The sequence below is a fragment of the Camellia sinensis genome, chromosome 8 (assembly GCF_055761805.1).
Source record: "Camellia sinensis isolate YWXY chromosome 8, ASM5576180v1, whole genome shotgun sequence".
Lineage (NCBI taxonomy): Eukaryota > Viridiplantae > Streptophyta > Magnoliopsida > Ericales > Theaceae > Camellia > Camellia sinensis.
Window position 1 is genome coordinate 33,376,260 of NC_138968.1, and position 20,333 is coordinate 33,396,592.

At 43.4% G+C, this 20,333-nt stretch overlaps 1 protein-coding gene across 4 annotated transcripts in view; it reads left to right on the top strand.

Moving 5' to 3' along the window:
* Window positions 1–19,540: 19,540 nt before the first annotated feature.
* The window catches only part of LOC114314386 (uncharacterized), a 28,627-nt gene continuing 27,834 nt past the window's right edge, over window positions 19,541–20,333 (top strand). For 2 of the 4 annotated variants that reach the window (XM_028260866.2, XM_028260869.2), the window contains exon 1: window positions 19,541–20,254. In XM_028260866.2, the coding sequence (XP_028116667.2) occupies window positions 19,783–20,254 (472 nt within the window). In that variant the 5' untranslated portion in view covers window positions 19,541–19,782. The remainder of the gene's footprint in view (window positions 20,255–20,333) is intronic. The other 2 variants (XM_082882433.1, XM_028260868.2) reach the window with 2 other exon arrangements.

Here is a 20,333-nt window from a genome sequence, read left to right on the forward strand (position 1 = left end):
CAATGTGTATAGAAAGAAACTTGAACACATGTAAGTAAAGCATAACGCGACAACGCATGTAATGTGTATAGAAAGGAATTTGAACACATATAAGTAAAGCATAATGCGACAACGCATGCAATGTGTATAGAAAGGAATTTGAACACATGTAAGTAAAGCATAACGCGACAATGCATGCAATGTGTATAGAAAGAAACTTGAACACATGTAAGTAAAGCATAACGCGACAACGCATGCAATGTGTATAGAAAGGAATTTGAACACATGTAAGTAAAGCATAACGTGACAACGTATGCAATGTGTATAGAAAGAAACTTGAACACATGTAAGTAAAGCATAACGCGACAACGCATGCAATGTGTATAGAAAGGAATTTGAACACATGTAAGTAAAGCATAACGCGACAACGTATGCAATGTGTATAGAAAGAAACTTGAACACATATAAGTAAAGCATAACGTGACAACGCATGCAATGTGTATAGAAACTTGAACAGGCCGATTCAATTTTGAAGCATGGTAAAGACATGTTATTCATGAAATTTGAAATGCAAAGCACTGCAACACAGTATAATTGAAGCGATTTGTGGAATTCACAAGATACGAAAAGGATACAGGAAGGGATGTTCCTCGCACGAACCGAGCATTGCTCATAGAAGATGCGGCTTGAGGTCAACTCGAAGGCCTACTGATGTTCCGAAAGTGCACTTCCTTGTATTGTCTCGAGTAATGAAGGTGCCAAACCGTATAATTGACCTGAACAAGGGCGCAGGAGGTGCATCGACCGCAAGGGGAGGTTACTGGTATCAATCCCGATACTTTGCTGCCCTGCTCTCCTTTTGCTTTACTTTTTTCTACTGTTAGTTTTTAGCACATTGCACTACCTCGGGCAGGTTTTACTTTTTCAAAAGTGTGTATTTTTGCAAAACACATAAGGGAAATGAAACATCTATTTTGTTCAAAAAGGTGTTACATTTGTGCTTTCTATGCATCGCATTGCATGGTATCACATAGCAATGTGAATGAAATTGAACTTGGTTTGAAAATCAAGCACTTGCATCGTAATAATCAGGTAGTGAACCGACTTACAACTCGATAAACAAAGAACTTGATTAGCTAGCCAAGAGTGAGTACAACTCGATAAGCAACACAAAGACATAAGGAATGTGAAATACAACTTGATAAGCAAATTTACAACAACTCGACAAGCAAATGGGCGTGACGCCGCAAAAGTCATCATCGGAGGGCATTGGAAGTGGTGGTATTCCGCAAATCCTCAGCATGTTCAACATGTAAACAGCTTAGGGAGCAAGAAGGAATACCACTGGCCACAGGGGAAAACCATCGGCCTCAAAAAGTGGCCATCGGCCAGCATCTTTGATAATCGGCCAAAAGTTGTGGTCGGTCGGCACTATACTTGGCCGGCCGGCCATAAATGGCAGAGACCAGCAGAATGCTGACATCTGTCCTCCACTCAACCTTATCCCCTACAAAAGGCTTCAGCTTCATAGTTTTTCTTAATTCCACACTAATTTGCTCCAAATGGAAGAATTTCTTGCCCAAAATCTCACAGCTTGGATTGCCAACTTGGACGGCTCGGAAAAGTTGAACTTCCGGGGTTTCGGCATGAATGCACTATTCACGCTGAGTCGCACTCTGCTGCACTTTCCATTTCTCCATGCCACGGCAAGGTTTTGGAATCCGGTAACACATGTCTTTAGCTTTGGCGGGCAAGAGGTGTGTCCTACCTTCGAAGACTTTCAAGCTTGGATGGAATCCGAGCGCGATGAGGAAATCTTGCCTCAGCTTCGCTTTGGCCATGCCCAAGCCTTAGGGCGAATGTGTGGACTTACTATGCACGACGCTCGATCTTTGATTTGTGACGGAATGTTGGATATTTCGAGTTTGATTTGTCGGTTTTCTGATGCTGGCGACCGTAGTGACCATCATTGGCAAGACTTTTGGCGACATGCCCTCTGTTTGTGCATGTTATCTCATTTCCTGTTTGTCTCGGACTTGGGAGGATCTAACGTCCGGTTGATCGAGATTGCCCAAGGCTTAAAAGAGGGCAAGAGCTGCATTGCCATGACTCTGGCTAAGACATTGATGGGCTTAGACGCCTTCTATCACCGAGAGACGACCAGATTTGTAGGGAGTCCACTTCTACTGCATGTAACGCTTCCCACCCAATCTTACATATGTATGGCTCACATCACTCAGCCCTCAGGCTTGGTTTTTCTCACAAAGCCCTTTTTTCACTTTTCTCTCATCGTACATCTCTCTATTCTTTATTCTCTCATTTTTTCAATCCCTTCCCAGGTGTGGTTGATGGACAAGTTGCAAGTTGTGGACTCTTGCCCAGCATACTCAGCTCGTGGTTACTTCTTCCGGCAACGTCTAGTCAATGCCTTTGATGAGGGATGGTGGTTTGATTGGATGTGTCGCTTGTCCGCAGACCGTATTACTTGGCGATGCCCTTGGCTTAACCTACTGGCAATAGGCTATAGCATGTCCCGACAGACTGGGATTCAGTTGATTGGCCTTACTCACTGTGTGTTCTATTTCCCATTCCGGTTCCAGCGCCAGTTCAGCCATGATCAGACTTGCCCGACAGAGGGGATAGAGTATCCAGCTGCATTCCCGGCCCGAAGTGCGCAGCTTGCTTGTCAGGCCGCAGCGTGGAGGACTAGAGAGCTCCTGGCCCCCGCTCCTACTTTCAGTTGCACTTTGTCTGACGAGTGCATAGATTGGCTCAATGAAGAGGTGCAGATTGGGCCCAGCTTGGCATTAGAGGCTTCGACCAGCTCTGGGAGGGGGCGCAGGAGCACCTGACTCATCTATACCCCGGATTTATTGATTTATTAGAACTTTCAAGTTTTCTTTATGAATATAATAATAAAAAGCAACTTCAATTTGTATGCAAGAGCAGGAGAACTCTGTATTGAAATCAATGAAATTGAAGGTTGTGGGTACTGAAAATTTTCCGCTTTGATCCAAAAAATGGTCTAAGTTGTAAAAAGATTAATTTGAACAAAGTCAATCTTTTATTAAAACTTTTCAAAACCATTTTCGATATGGATCAGAACTGGACATGCCTAAAATCTGTCACTGAGATGCACAACATCGGATTCCAGCAACTGGAAAGTTTCCCTTAGTTTGAATAGTACCGCGGCACTGCATGGCAACGGAAAGTTGCCCCTAGTCTGAAAAGCACTGCACCGGAGATCATAACCGAACTCTTGAATGCTGAATGGACAAAGATGGCCGAGATGATCAAATGGACTAAGTTGATTGGGAAAAGGTTTATGGCTGAACTTCAGGATGAAGTTGCCTACGTATCCCAAAGATGGGAATCAAGCCTTACGTAGTTCAGGCTTGGGTTCACTCGAGTATTTTCACTCTCCTTTTACGATCTAACTTTTGCCAAGGCCGCCCTTTGCGGGTTTTTAACCTTGCGAGCTCAGTTTTTATAATTTCAAATTTTTCATTGCTCTAACTTTTGCCTAGGTCGCCCTTTTGGATTTTCGGCCTAGCGAACCTCTCAGGGGTAATATTTCTTCAACTTGTCCATGTTGATCGGTTGTGAAAACTCTAGGCCATCTAGATCCATCAGAACCACAGCTCCACCTGACCAAATAGACTTGATGATGTAGGGACCAGTCCAATTGGGTCTGAACTTGCCTCTAGGATCGTGGATGGGAGCTCGGTTGTCCTTGAGCACCAGATCTCCTTCCTTCAAGTTCCTGGACTTAACCTTCTTGTTGAAAGTCCGGGCAATTCTGCGATGATAACCTTGAACATGGTACAGTGCTTTTAGTCTTCTCTCATCAAAGAGCATGAGTTCCTCAAATCTGTTCTGCTACCAATCTGCTTCGGCTATCTGACACTCGGCCAGTACTCTCAAAGATGGAACCTCAATTTCAATGGGTAGAACGGCCTCCATTCCATAAACCAACGAATATGGAGTCGCCCCAGTAGAAGTTCTGATTGAAGTCTGGTAACCCCACAGAGCAAACGACAGCTTATCTGTCCAGTCCCGGTAGGTTTCCACCATCTTCTGCAGTATGTGTTTGATATTCTTGTTGGCGGCCTCAACTGCTCCATTGGTTTGCGGCCGGTATGTGGATGACTTATGAAAAGCCACGTTGTATTTTTCCAACAAGTCAATCACTTCCTTCTTGAAGTGTGAACCATTATTTGAAATAATCTCGTTCGGGACCCCGTAGCGACAGATGATGTTGTTTCTGATGAACTTTACAACATGCGATGCTTTCAACACCACATAAGATTGGGCCTCAACCCACTTTGTGAAATAATCTATCGCAACTAGGATGAACTCATGCCCATTTGTCCCTTTCAGAGTAACAGCTCCGATCACGTCAATTTCCCAAACCGAAAATGGCCACGGCAAAGTCATATTGTATAGCTTCGACGGCGGAATGTTCATGCGATTTGCATGGATTTGACATTTGTGGCATCGCCGAACAAAACCGATACAATCCTCCTCCATGGTGGACCAGTAGTAACCCTGTCTGAGGATCTTCCTGGCTAGCATTACCCCGTTCATATGCGCACTGCATTCCCCTCCATGAATGGCCTTCATCAGGCATTTTGATTTTTCAGCTTCAATGCACAACTTATGCATTCCCAGATGACCTCTTTTATACAATTTACCTCCGCAAATGATGAACTGAACGACCATTCTTTTGATTGTCCTTTTATCCTTGGCATTCGCCCCTGGTGGATACGCCTCTCTCTCCAAGAAATTCCAAATATCGTAATACTAAGGGTTCTCGTCTTGAACCTCATCTATGGTAGCAATTGATTCATATGTCGGTGCAAACTTTTGGTCAATGATGATCGGACGCATCTGGACTCCAAACGGGATGTCTATCATGGAAGATAGAGTTGCTAGTGAATCTGCGAACCTATTGTTCTCTCTTACTAGATGAGTAAAGTTTAACTTCTCAAACTGAGGAATCAACAAGTCCAAGGTCTGGTGGTACATCATCATCTTTTCTTCTTTGACTTTCCAATCTCCTTTTGCTTGAGACACAACAAGGTTCGAGTCCTCGATGATGTCCAACCGTTTTGCCCCTAGTTCCAGGGCTGCTTCTAAACCGACAATGCACGCCTCATATTCTGCTTCGTTGTTTGAGACTTTGAATCAGAGTTTGAAGGCTAAAGGGATACGGGAATTGTCGGGTGCTATTAGCAACACCCCTATCCCATACCCGTACTGGTTTGACGCTTCGTCAAAGTACATCGTCCAAGTTTCGTCTTCGATATGTAAAATGGTCTCATCTGGGAATAAGTACTCGACTGCTTCACCCCCTTTTACCGGATGATCAGCTAAAAATTCTGCCACTGCTCTTCCCTTGACTGACTTGCGCGTCACATATTTCAGATCGAATTCGGAAAGTAACAGCAACCAGCGAGCCAGCCTACCCGTAAGCGCCGGTTTCTCGAAAAGATATTTGATGGGATCCAGTCGTGAAACCAACATTACGGAGTGAGCTAACAGGTAGTGCCGCAGCTTCTTGGTAGCCCATATCAAAGCTAGGCAAGCTTTCTCCAATGACGTGTCACGAGTCTCATACTCTAGCATCTTCTTGCTCAGATAGTAGATGACTCTTTCCACTTTGTCCTCTGATTCTTGTGCAAGCATACAACCTATTGTAGCTTCAGTTACTGAAAGATACAGAATTAATGGCTTCCCCGGCTCAGGTGGTGATAGCACAGGTGGGTTCTGTAGGTATTCCTTGATCTGTTCAAAAGCAGCTTGGCATCGGCCGTCTCACTGGAATTTCTTTCCTTTCTTCAGGAGGCCAAAAAGTGGTTCACAAGTCAACGTTAATTTCGAGATAAACCGCCTTATGAATTGCACTTTACCCAGAAAGCCTCGCACCTCTTTTTTAGTCCTTGGTGGTGGCATTTCTAAGATGGCCTTGATTTTGGAAGGGTCGACTTCGATACCTCTTTGTGTAATTAGAAACCCCAGCATCTTTCCTGCTGTAACACCAAACGTACACTTCTGAGGATTCAGCCGCAACCGAAATTCTCTGATCCTTTGAAAGAAATTTTGCAAGGCGGTGTAGTGGCCATTTCTTTCTTTGGATTTGACGATCATGTCATCTACGTACACCTCGACCTCTTTGTGGATCATGTCATGCAATATTGTGGTCGCAGCCCGTTGATATGTAGCTCCTGCATTCTTTAACCCAAACGGCATTACTCTGTAGCAGTATGTCTCCCACTGGGGGGTGAATGCAGTCTTTTCCCGGTCTTCAGGTGCCATCGCTATCTGATTATGGCTTGAGAAGCCATCCATGAACGAAAGCAAAGCATGTCCCGCTATGAAGTCTACCAACTCATCAATATGGGGTAAGGGAAAGTCGTCCTTCGGACTGGCTCTGTTCAAGTCCCTGAAATCCACGCATACCCTGATCCTACCATCCTTCTTCGGCACTGGAACGATATTGACCAACCAAGTCGGATATTCGGACACCAGCAGGAAGCCTGCGTCGATTTGCTTGGTGACCTCTTCCTTAATCTTGATGGCCCAGTCGGGGCGGATCCTTCTGAGTTTTTGCTTGATGGGTCGGGCCTCGGGGTCAAGAGGGATCCGGTGCTGTACAATCTCAGGATCGATTCCAAGCATGTCTTCGTAGGACCACACGAAAACATCTTTGAAATCTTTTAATAAAGCGACTAAGCGCTCGCGTTCCTCTGAAGACAACGTGGACCCGATTTGGACCAGCCGCGGGTCCTTCTCAGTACCAATATTCACAGTAGTGATTTCATCAACTAGAGGTTTAACAAATCTTTCCTGCTCTTGATCAATTAATCGTTGCAAAACCGGAGGAATTTCTTCCTTATCGTTTTTGTCAAAATTTTGAAAGTCTCCTGATTCAAACAATAAATCAAAGGCACAGAAAAGTACTCCGAAACCACATCCACATCATTCTCATTAAGTACTTCCAAACCGTCCGATCCTTCTGTTATAATAGACTCAAAAGAGAAAGAAAAAGACGACCTGGACAGGACTGTGGCATCCGGGTTGTCACCCCCAGGAATACCGGACTCAGACTCAATCGAGCTGGAACCTGATTCCGACTCATAAGACTCGGTGGAATCAGACTCCAGCTCACTACCTGACCCAGTGCTGCTTGACAAAAATCCCTCTTCATACTGCCAGATGAGAGAGGGTGCGATAGATGCATCCAAAATATTTGCTGGTAGGCTCGTAGCCGTTCCATTCTCAATCACGCACACCGAGAAGTTATCCCCCAAGCACTTCTGTTCGATCGGAGGATCTGAAAGTAGACACGCCAGCGCTACCCCCATTTCACTTTTGGCGTCCTCAACTCCACTTTCTCGCTCTGCTCAACCTCAGCTAACGGGTCTGTCTGCTCTTTGGCAACGTCATCCCCGAATAACTGCAGGTCAAAGAAGATCTCAAACCCCGGCACGCGCTTCCTTTCCGCGTTCAACCACGGCTCTGGAAAGCCACAAAACGGAAAGTCCTCCCCCTCCCGGACGAAGCGTCCGTTTAGGGTGCCCTAAATGGGCCGGTGCATTAAGTCAAAGGGCTTCCCCGCCTTCTTCACTCTGGCTCTCCCAGCCATCTCCTTACCATTCCTTATCCAATTTTCTTTGGTGGGCAGATAACCTAAGCCAAAGGTATGTGGGTTATGTGGCACCTCGGCCAATGTTGCAACGTCCTTCTGGCCGCTCTTTCCCAATCCCATCCCGGGGATGTGTTAAAGCTTGTTCATGAGGTATATTGATTGAGCACTGACATACACCCCCTCATTAATAGGCAAAATGTCCTGCATGACCCGGGCCTCAACCAGAGTAAAACCAGATAAGAACACATCCTCCATACCGTGCTCAATTTCTAGGACTGGTGTAGACACCTCCGGTGGTGGATGGATCGATGAATTCCCAAAGACAATGGCTACTCTTTTTCCATGGGGGTATTTCACCATTTGATGCAAGGTAGAAGAAATTGCCTTCACTTGATGCAGCCACGGCCGCCTCAAGAGTAGATTGAAAGTGGCGGGAACCTCTAGGACGTGAAAGTCAATTTCATGCTGCCTCGGCCCAACCTTGGTCTAAATTTTTGCTGTTCCCATAACGTCTCTACTTGTGTTGTCGTATGCCCGAATCACCTGGGCTGTTGGCACAAAGTTCGCGGTCTTCAAACCGATTGCATAGGCGGTCCTTGCTGGACACACATTGATGGCGGACCTTGTGTCGACAAGCACCACGGGTATCTATTTGTTTCTACACTCCACAGAGATGTAGAGTGGCTTGTTGTGATTCGCACCCTCAGGTGGCAATTCCTTGTCGGAAAAAGTTAACATCAGGGTAGCTCCTCCCGGAAAAACTAAGCCCGCCAGCTGCTTGGGCGTGGTGTCTATTGAGAGCTTGGCCTTGTCCATGGCCGATAAGACAGCTTGTCGATGCACCCGTGATGCCATAAGCAGTCCCCAGATGGAGATGTCTGCCTGTATCTTTTTCAATTGTTTGAGCATAGCCTCATCTTCAAGTTGCTTTTCTTTCTGCTTCTCTGCTTCCCTATCTTTCCCAGACGCCTCTAGTTGATCTAGGTGTGGAGGCTTGAAATATCATCCACTCCTAGTCATGTGATCGACTTCGTCGATATACCAGGTATCATCTGGTTGGTCACTTCCCCAATCCTCGTCCGTGTGGGCAAGACATAAATCATCGTCCTCCCACTACATTCCATCGGCAGCCGACAGATGCCTGTCCGGCTCCGGTATGACCGTTCTTGTACTCGCAGTACCCCCCATCCACATGCTCGCAGCATTCTCTGTCCCTGTGCACACAGTAGTTTTAGTTCCCACATGGGCTTCAGCTTTCTTGATCCCCTTAGAATCCCCAAACCTTTCCTCTTCCAGTTGCGTTAGTACAGCTGTCTGTTCAACGATTCCTGTATTCAAACTGCTCATACCCTGAGCAAAATTCTTGACACCAGCGCTCTCCGACGATGTATCCTGATTTCTGGCCCTTCCGGCCACAACTGTTATTCTTGCCCCTGCCGGGCCCTGTCCTAACTGAGATTCTTCAACAACGTCTGGTAGGTCATCGAGCTACCCGGTAACTTCCACTGATCCCTCGAAATCTGACCAGTTGACTTCCACATCCTCTGGGCCTTGTTCGTTGAAAAATTGGAAGTCAGCAAAGTCTCCTTCCATGGCCGCTAAGTCCTCTGATCTCTTATCCAACCCATCTCCCTGTATCACACAGAGTTCTGCCCTTTCTGGCGACTCCACACTCGATCTATCTCGGCCTGCCGACCAAATGTAGTCGCTCAGACTGTGCACTTTCCTGGAAAAAATCCCAAACTCCTCAAATTCTGTCCCAACAATCTCATTCTCCCTGGCAAACTCCCCTGTTTTGTCTTCGACAGTCACCACCATTGGTTTGGGTTGGGTTCTGGAGATGTCCATCATGCACAAGTCGGTGCAGTCAGGAAAGAGCACCTCCGGCTTGGGTAGGTGGGAAGGAGTGATATATATGCTAGGATCGTAAGACACGACCCCAGTCTGGATGAAATTGATTCTTTTGGGAGGTGGAGCTTGGTGGTGCGGTGGGAGAGGGTTTGTCGTGACATTGGGTTTTTCTGGAGGCACAATCACTCTATTGTCAATGAGATCCTGGATCTCATGACGTAATCGATAGCATTGGTCGGTGTCGTGACCGTGCTGTTGGTGGAATGCGCACTATTTGGTTGGGTTGTGGGTAGGGGGAAGTTTTTCCGGCAATGGCCTCGGCTCTAGGGGCTTCAAGTGCCCTTTTCTGATTAAAACCCCTAGAGCTTTGGACAGGGGCATATATAGTGGAGCGAAGATTCTTTGGTTTTTGAGTTGGTATTTTGCTGTTTATGTGTTGCTTCCGGACGTACCAGAGAATGGCATAGCTGCCGCGGTTCTTGGAGGGGGAACGGTGGTGACCATGCTCACTTCGGAGGCCCTTGTAGTTGTAGCACTGCTCGGGCCTGCATTGTTGTTACGATTGAAAGTTCTTCAGGGTTGCTCCCGGTCATTATCAATTAAGCCCTGCTTCAAGGCATCCTCAATCTGTACTCCCATCTCATGCAGATCTGAAAAGGTAGGGAAGGGGAGCACGATCATTTTCTGCATCAGCTTAGGCTGGAGATTGCGCACAATCATCATAATCTGATCTTTATCTGTGGGCCTTAGGGTCATCATCGAGGCCTTGGCCCTCCATTTGGTCACGAACTCTGAGAAGCTCTCCTTAGGCTCCTGCCTTATCGTCTTGAGGTCACGGGTCGTAATCTCGATTTGCGTGTTATATGAGTATTGTGCAATGAAGGCCTCAGCCATCTCATCCCAGTTTCTCTTGACGTCATCTTCTAATTTGGTGTACCATATGGCCGCCACACCTGATAGGGTCTGGCCAAATAGAGACAGCTTCTGTAGTCTGGTGAGGCCCATTGACCTTAAGATATCTGAAAACAACCTCAGGTGCACCATGGGGTCACCGGACCCATCAAATCGGTCAATTTGTGGCATTTTGAACCGATCTGGCAGCGTCACAGCTGCGTCCGTATATCCGTCCTCAATGTCGGGAATGGACTTGACTCCTTGGGATTTCTTAAACATCTTTTCCAGCTTACTCAGCTTCAGCGCTGTGGGGTCCATTTCGAACTCGAAGGGAGAGTCGGGTACATTGATAGACGTGGGCGCCTTGGATAGTTGCGGTGGAATCGAGGGCAGAGCCGACCTCGTTGGAATATCTGCATCCTCTTGGACATTTTGAACATTTGGTGTCTCCTCGGTTATCGGAACCCTTGGTGGGGGAGGGGCTTGATGCGAAGCAGATGCCTCGGCTTACTGCTGTAGCCTTACGATTAACTCTGCTTATATCAGTCATAACCGTGGCCTGCTGCTTGGCGAACTTCGCCTGTCAGACAGCATCTTGCTGCATAACTTTCATGCTCTCCTGGAGTTGGCGCACTATCTCCTCTAAGCTTTCCATACAGCTTTGTTTTGATTGAATTACTGGTATATATTCCCTTTCTGTGGTGAAAATTGATACCTCAGCCTGATTGTCCACTGGTAAGGTCGACCACTGCTCGGGCGATCTCTGCTTAGACACACTGTGTCTTCTCGGCTTTCGTCTGATAACCGGGGGTAGAGAATAAAACACTAGTTGTCCGTCAACCAGATCCTCAGATCGATTGAGCCAACGACCTCTAGTCCAAAGTGCTTGGGGAATATCTATTGAGTCGGAAGCAATCGTGCTAAACTACCTAGCAAAAAGATAAATAAAGCAATAAGGAAATAAATAACCAGACAAACGGGCAGCATAACAGCGTAAAATAAATACACACAACACATAGTCAGGTATCACAACACATGGTTGAGAAGCTGAGTACACTGTTCCTTAATACTGATTATTGTCCCCGAATCACTGTTCCCAAAACTGAACCTAATACCCGCAAATAATTGATTCTCAAACACTGAACTGGCGTCCGCAGGCCTGATGCCCAAACTTGCAAACTGATACACGCATTCTTGTAGAGACACACTCTAAAGCACATAGCAGCTAAGTGAGAGCCAAAGCACCCCTATGTTGGGGTAGGGTTTCCCTGTCCTATTTTGTTAGGAGCAAGGGTTTCACTACGCACGCAGCGTTTTCAAACAACCTAACATCGGGTAAGCAACCTGTCCTAGTTTGGAATGGTCACTAAGGGTTTCGATATGCACTAGGTCGAATGGTCAAAAAGGGTGCCCCGGTAAAAACCGTGGTTTGTGTTCCCATACTGGCAGAGCCTGCAACTGGTCAGCCTTATGGTCATGCCTTGACAAGACAAGCCTCCGGCAAACCGTTCAGGAATGACAGATGGCAAACACAGTATCCTAGGCGTACCAATGCACATGCAATGCAAAGAAACACATAAGTGTAGTCAAAACAAGATATCATGAGTTCGAGTCAAGTTCTCCAAACATTCTCCCCAGCAAAGTCTCTAGAAACTGTAGACGTCCCCGAACGCCCCGGGAGGATGAGTCCCGTTCTGTTCATTTGTAGGTTTACTACAGTTCGGACTCGTAAATTGTCACGGTTCTTAATCTGAACCAAAGAACCAAAGAGTCCAAATCTGGCAAATTGTTTTGAGAAAAAAATAGATTTTTTTAGAAAAGAAGTGCCAAACATGGACTGCTTTGCCAGATGCAGAGTCACCACCTAAATATTTTATTTTTGGAGAAATTTAGGAAACCCTGACTCGTTGCCTAAGGCCACGTGTCCGTCATCACCAAAGTTGCCTCGGCTCGGGAACTTGGGTACGATTGGGGAAGGTCAGCTATGAGCACCCCCTCTCGCCCGATCAAAGATCAGCCTCTACTAACCATGATATCTTGTTTTGAAAACATTACATGTTCTTACTCCGGTTATTTAGCCTAGATTTACTACTGGGTCGCCCAAATTGGAACAAAACATTTCATGTTTGTTTGTTTGAAAATGGTTTGATGGTGCTACAAGCAAGTAGGCTAAGACATGAATTTTGCCACCCTTAAGTGGGCCTTAGAAAATATGGTTTTGCCACTTCCAAGTGGGCTTAAAACTCGCATTTAATGCGTTGTTCCAATTCAAATAACCCAACCTCCACCCACAGGCATTCAGACAGTTATATCACATAAGCAGCTAGCCTCATGGTAATTATGCTATCATGGCAGCATTCACACACATGTAGCATGCTAAAGCATAAAAAGCTTACCTAGTACTCCAAGCCAAAACAGAAACTAGTTAGTAATCATATGCATGATCCTAGTTCGTGTTTAAAAATGGCTAATGCAACGCATGCAAAGATGCAATCTAGACAGGCTCGACTATTCTAAACATGGCATGTGAAATGCAACAGATAACATGTATTCAATTTGGGATTGAAATACAATGCAGTTAGCATGATGCGCCGAGCCCGGTGCATGCAAGACAAATGTATGAATGCACGCATGCATAGCATAAGGTATGCTAATTTAAATATACCCTAATACTAACCATTGAAAGCAGGTAAATAAAAGGGAAGAAAGACGCGGGGTTGGAAGACATACACACACTCACGCACACTTATTACACAATTGCCCTCGCTCGGAGGGTCTGAATAAATATTACACAACCAAATGAATACTACTAAATTAATTATTGCAGAACTTCTAATTAATTAACAAATGAAATGCAAAAGAAAGGTGGCCGCAGCCCTGCCTCGGGATGCGTGAATGATGCATGCTCGATCCGCCTTGCCCGGAAACCCGTACCATGCTACTGTTGCCTCTATTTACACTGCCTCACCCCTCTGAAAATTATGAAGGTCTCCAGAACTGTTATGAGCTTCCTTTTGAGTTCTGTGGAGTGTCACCGGCCAGAGCAAAAGGCCACCGGCCATGGGAATAAGGTTATCGGCCAAAGATGGTGTCATCAGCTGGGGACTGATGGCCGGTCGGCACTAAGGATGGCCGGTCGGCCATTGCTTCCTGTAGAATCCTGCATTTAACAGTAGCAGAGGGCAAGCAGTGTATGGCATGAAATTTTCAAGCAAATGTGTGCATGGCCACTCTCCCTATCATGCTAAGGACTCAAGGGAGTGCGGCTTTTGGTACTCGGGCCACCAGTCACGCATTTCAATGCATGATGGCCAAAGGTACCAAGTTTGCAACTTAATGTAAATGCATGCTATAAACAAATGAATGCTAACACCCTATCATGTTGAGATCAAGGGCGTCGGGGACCGAGAAATGAGACGTGTTTCGTCACTTTAAGTACGAACACTCCTTAATTCTCATGCTTGGTTTGACACCCCAAACCAAGCAAAATGTAATGCAAGTATGCAATGTACCTCACATATGCAACATGGGTCAAATATGCAATGTGAAGCTAAGTAAGCAAGGCATGTCAAATGCAATGCAAACTAAACATGCCAATGTGAAATGTACTAAAGCATGCAACATGTAATGTAGTAAACATAGACAAATATGCAATGGGACTAGCATGTGGCAACACATAATGAGCCAAATATGCAACAAACATATGACAAACATGCAATGGTAGACTTAAACCATAAAGGACAGACCTCAGCCTTGCCATAAACAGTGGCCAAAAGTGCCAAAAATGGTGGACAAGTACTCACGCAAACATGCACACCAATGAGCCAAAAACCCAAGCATGGAAGGCTACTCTCAAGAACACTCAAAGGTGGTAAGTATGGACATTAAACACTCATGTTAACTTCTAGAAAAAAAATGTGAATGATGATGCCCAATCATGCTAGGGAATAGATGCAAAATGAAAGGCATTCAAGGCCACAAACGGGAGCATTACTCAACACCTACCCAAAGCAAGCATGGTATGAGCTATACAACCAAAAACAGAGTTTTAATGCACCAAAATAAGTCCCAAAACCCCCTGATATGGCAGCTAAGAGACACAAAACAAGAGGCATGCACAAAAGGCCATACATGGAGCATAGGATCATGTCTCTCCGAAGCATTGAAAGGATAACAAAATGCAAACATGCAAGCATAAAGCGTGGACTGAAATGACGTAATAAGTGATTCCAAATCACTAAAATAGCCAAGATAGTGCATGATAATGACTCACACATCTGATGCCAACATGCTAGAATGCAAAGGGGTTATGCAAAGCATGAAATGCATGACCAAATCAACACCCAACAGACCTCGAGCATGGAAAAATATGACTAAAAGCTTCACAAAGTTAGGCAAAAATATGCAAGCATGATGGTCTAATGGCAAGATGCATTTCTAGGCAAAATGGGGGAATACAAAGCAAGTGTATTAAGCATGAGAGGGGCCATTAATCCGACCAAAAACAGAGGCATATTATGACCTAATGACACCCAAAAACCTCTGAAATGGAGCCAAAGACAACTAATCATGCATGCTACCCTTGTGAGCCAAAAGAACAAACAAATGAGAGACAAAGGGAGAGGGGTGTCCCTCCCCTATGCAAGACTTCAAACCCCCTTCTTCACCACTGAAAATCCACTGGATTTCAGTGGTGAGAAGGTCAATACACCAAAATAACCAAAGCTTAACAATGGAGGCACAAAAAGGGCCAAACAAGGCCTTAGAGGGGGAGGTCGACCCCCAACACCAAAACAACCTTAATGAAGTATCTTAAGCATGCAAATACAAGACTTTTTTTAGTTATACACAAAGTCTAAATCAGTAAGAAAGATAGGTTAAAGACTAGTGCAAGATTGGGGAATCTAAAGCAAAAGTGTTACCCTTGAAGAACACCTCAAGAACAGCAAGCTCAGGTCCCTTCTTCTGATCAAAACCAACCCAAAACCTCAAAAACAAACTCTCAAAGCCTCCAAAGTCGAAGTATGGTGTAATAGTAGGTGACTTAGTGCAAAACTAAGGTCAAAACACACTTTTGGGGCCTCTAACACACACAAAAGGGAAGAGAGAGGAAGATGTAGAGAGAGAAGGTGATATATATTAGAATATATATGTAAGATCTGGTTTTTTGCTCAACCGCAACAAAGGAGAGGAGAGGTCTCCTTATATAGACCATGCCAAGGGAAGCTTTTCAAAAAGGGTCAAGGCTTCCTAAAGAAGCCAAGGCTTCCTTAGGAAGCTGGGACAGGTGTCCAAGCTTCTTGAGGAAGCTAAGACAAAGATCCAAGCTTCCTCAAGAAGCTAGACCAAAAAGGTGCAACAGGGGCAAAACAGCCACACTCGTGCACGGGGGCAGGGTTTGTACATTCCAGCTGGCACAACTGGCATGCACCATGCCTGAAAAAGGCAAAAAGGTGGCACCGGCCAAAAAAGGAGGCCATCGGCCAAACAGATGGTCGGCCGACCACACTAAGTGCCGACCGGCTAATGATATATTTCACCAATGGCCGGTAGCAAGAACACACGGCCGATGGCCTCAATCCAAGGCCGGTGGGTGTCAGGGGTAGCTAACAAGCTCTACCCTCAAATGCAAAAACAAACCAATCCTTGGGGTAAAACCAAGCACAGGACAAACAAGTCGAGAGATCCTAAGGCAAGGCGCGTAACCAAGGCCTCCAGGAACTCAAAACAAACACGAACATGGATGATCACCGAGTGTTCAAGCGGTGACGTCCAAGTCTTGAGGACGGTCAAAAATGGGGTGTTTACACTATGTAGTAAGTAAATTAAATAGATATACAAGTAATCTAGGAGTAGAACACTGGAAAACTATTATAAGGGTTCTAAGATATCTCCGATTTACTCGTAACATTGGGCTAAATTATATTAGATATCCAGCAATACTTGAAGGATACTGTGATGCAAATTGGATATCAGATACAAAAGACTCAAAATCTACCAGTAGGTATGTCTTTACTCTTGGTGGTGCAGCTGTATCTTGGAAATCTTCCAAATAGACTTACATTGCTAGGTCTATTATGGAATAAGAGTTTATAGCTTTAGATAAAGTTGGGGAAGAAGCAGAATGGCTTCGTTACTTCCTTGAAGATATTCCAATGTGGACAAAATCGGTGCCTTCTATATGCATACATTGTGATAGTTAATCAGCAATAGGTAGAACACAGAGTCATAAGTATAACGGTAAGTCACGATACATTCGTCGTCGATATAACACCGTGAGAGAACTACTCTCTAATGGAATTATTTCTATTGAATATGTGAAGTCTAAAGACAATATAGCGGATCCACTAACCAAAGGGTTAATAGGAGAGTTAGTTGAAAATTCGTCGAGGGGAATGAGACTTAAGCCTATTAAATAAGAGTTACCACAACGGCAACCCAACCTAGTTGATTGGAGATCCCAAGATCTAGGTTCAAAGGGACAATCGAGTTGTGTATGATTCATAAAGATCACTGGGGAGTCAAACTCCTACCAATTTCTATGATAAAATAGTGACGTCTGCAGCGTTTTAGGTTAAGTAATACTTTCAATAATTCTTATATCTAGAAATACCTAATGAAATACGGTAGGATACTCTTCATAAAAATCACCTATATGAGTGTGGATTCGGACGGTTCTATGAGATTTGTAACGGGCTACAATTCTCTAGAGCACTCATGAAAAATCAGGTTGTGTAGAGCCAAAATAAACACAACAGTGAGAACTAAATTGTGTCTAGAAATATGTTGTGTGAGTTCTATTGTCTTGGTTTACACAAATGGTTTATCATTTTAAGACATCATGTTCACTGATTAGCTAGTAAATTCGATAGTGTCTCACAAGAGAAGGCTCAAAGCCAAAAGCTACCTATCCTTTGCAGAATATCTTCAATTTTTATACTCTCTGTAAAAACATCATGTTGTTGTATTTTCTCTCCGTCAATTTCATTCATGTGGGGGATTATTGAAAAATTTATAAAGGCAGTGGTGAATTGAAATTGACTCTATTTGACTGAAAGGGTGCAGCCTTTCATGGTGTCTCTTTATTTTAAAAGAAGGGCCAACCCTCCATTTGAATGAAAGGGTGCCACCATTTCATGGCGTCTCTTTATTTTAAAAGAAGTGTCATGTCCCTTCTTCATGCTTTTTCTATTCAAACTGAATAGGTGCTAACCAAATCTATATAAAGGTAACCTCATTCCAATTTTATTCATTCTAAAATTCCTCAAATTCTAGCATTCTTTTTATATTCTTCATACTAGTTTATAGAGATTTCAAAGAGTTGCAGAACATAGATTTGATTCGCTTGGCAGATTATTTGTAGTGTTGATATGATCTGCGTTTTCTGATCATTGTATTCTAGGAGATAGACGTCAATAACCCATACGCACTTGTGCGGTGGCGAATCTATCTTAAAGACATAATTTCACACACTCGACTTGATCAAAAGTTTATGTTCTAACTTTTCGGTACAAGAATATTACAATAAGTATTTTATTTTTGTTATTTCAAGTTTCATTTCTCTACACAAAAAATTGTTTCAACGTACTGCCGCTACTATTGTTATTGTTCTCTATCTTCCTATCTAACTTGGGCCTTTTCAATTTGCTGTCGATTCTGGGTGTCTCCGACGAAACTAGATGGTTTTGGGATATAGGTTTAGGTATTTTGAGAGTCTCGATAAGATGTTCTTTGAATGCATCGAGTTTTTGTTGAAGCTTAGTTGTTGTTGCTTTAGGCAGTGATTTTTCTATAAACTAAACAAAGATTCATATATCTCTCTGTATATATAGAGAGAGATGAGAGTATATTTCGAATTTCTTGGTGTGATTAAAAGAGAAACTCAACTCAGATATAGGTCTTCTCTTAGTTTGTGATTTTTGTTTTTGTTAATCCTCGGTATTGTTAGTGGTATCTGCTTTGAGGGTGGCGGTGGTCACAATGGTGGCTGCTTCTCCGCTCTCTCTACAAAAATTAAACAGATAAAATTTTATTTGAAATTTGGTATCTATTTTTCTTTCTTTGTTGTTATTGAACAGATGGAACACATAGATAAAAAGAAACATATTCAATTTTTGGTTTAACACATAAAATTCAACAAATAGCAAAATTTCAACAGATCAGGTGGTAAATTTTGAACAAATAAGGGAACAAATTTGAACAGATATTCAAAAATTTAAACAGATAAAAACTAATTTGAACAAATAGATATAAATTTGAACAGATAGGTAAAAAAAGTCAACAGATACATTAAGGGATAAAATTAAAAATAAAATATCCTTTAAAACCAACAAAAATACTTCTCACCAAACTATGTTACAAAGGTTGACCTTTTATCAACAAAAAAAAATATCTATTAGACCTAATGTCTAATACCCTCCTTAGATTGGACTTTTTAACAATTTTCTCTAGTTTGTATATATATATATATATATAGATCGAGAAGAAAATTTTCATTTCAAAATTGATAAAAAATCGGATTAATCTCGATTGTGGTAGCAAAAGATCTTATAAAGAGAAAACAAATTTCCATAAGAGGAAGAATTCTAGCCTCCATAGAAGTGGAAAAAAAATCATCACAAAGAAAGGACACAATCTTCACACAGGAAGGGTTATTAAGGTAAATACTAAAAATAAATAAAAAAACAAACCCAACATAACTAAATTCAAGTTGCCAAATGCATCCAAAATTCCATTAAATCGTAACCTTCAATTTGAAATTTGAAGACTCTACCTTCGCTGGTTAAGATGGAATATTGAGGTTGAAGTGGTCGCCTAACTTGAAACGAACATGTTAAACAACGTCGGTCTTTGAATTGCGAGAAAATTTGAAATCAGAAATTTTGGGCGCAAGAGTAAAAGTTTAAGCACAAACCAAACATTATATCCGAAAGATTAAAAAGAGAGAGAGGCGACATTAATACCGGTGGTTAGAGACAGATCTGGAGGAGATGAAGCAAATCTAATAAGGGTGGTTCCATGAGGCAGGAAAGGGACAGATATAATAACATTGTGACGGTGATAATGTGAGAAAGAATTGAAAAGACAAGTTTCTAATATTGTTAAATAAAATAAAATAAAATAAAATATAAAAAAAAAAAAAAAAAAAAAGGGTAAAGTGAGGAGGTCGACGGCCTAAACCCCTCCTCAACGGCACACTTAACAGAAGGGTTAAAAGAGAGGCCTAGGGTGGCACACTCTTGTTTATATTCCTGTGATTAATTTTGTTTTTAATTTTATAATTAATATCCAAACAAGCAGTGTGAACGCAGAAAAAGACCTGTGCGTCAAGAAAACTTCCCAAACTCAGCTCGATAAACATATCCTTTGTAGAAAGAGAAGACAGAGTCCAGAGAGAGAGAGAGAGAATGCCGCCTGGCAAGAAACCGACGTCGGCGAGGGCAAGTAAATCGAAACAATCAGACATCGAATTGAGTCTCGACGATCAGAACAACACAGTTGTGTTGAAATTGGAAAACAAAGATCAAGAATTGGAAACCCAACAAGAAGCTGAATCATCATCTGAACCGAAGGTTAAAGAAGAAGACGAAGAGGCCGCCGCACAGCAAATCAACAAAGAAATTATCACAAATTCAATGGAGGAGGTTGAGGGAACGGTGGTGGATTCCAAGGAGGAGGCGACGAATGTTGAAGCTGTAATTGCAGATCATGTGAATGTTGAGAGCGTTGAACAGAGTCGTGTTGTGGAGGAGGAAGGAGAGAGAATGGAGGGTTTGGATAAGAGTAATGATGCGAATATGGAAGATGATGATGATGCAATTGAGGGGAAAACAGTGGATGATGAACAGAAACAAAAGGAGGGCATAGATGGTGTCCCAGGTATTAATTTTAACTTTATCGTTAGCAGTTACTGATTCTTCTGAATTCTGATTTGATGAGCTCTACATTAAAAATTGCC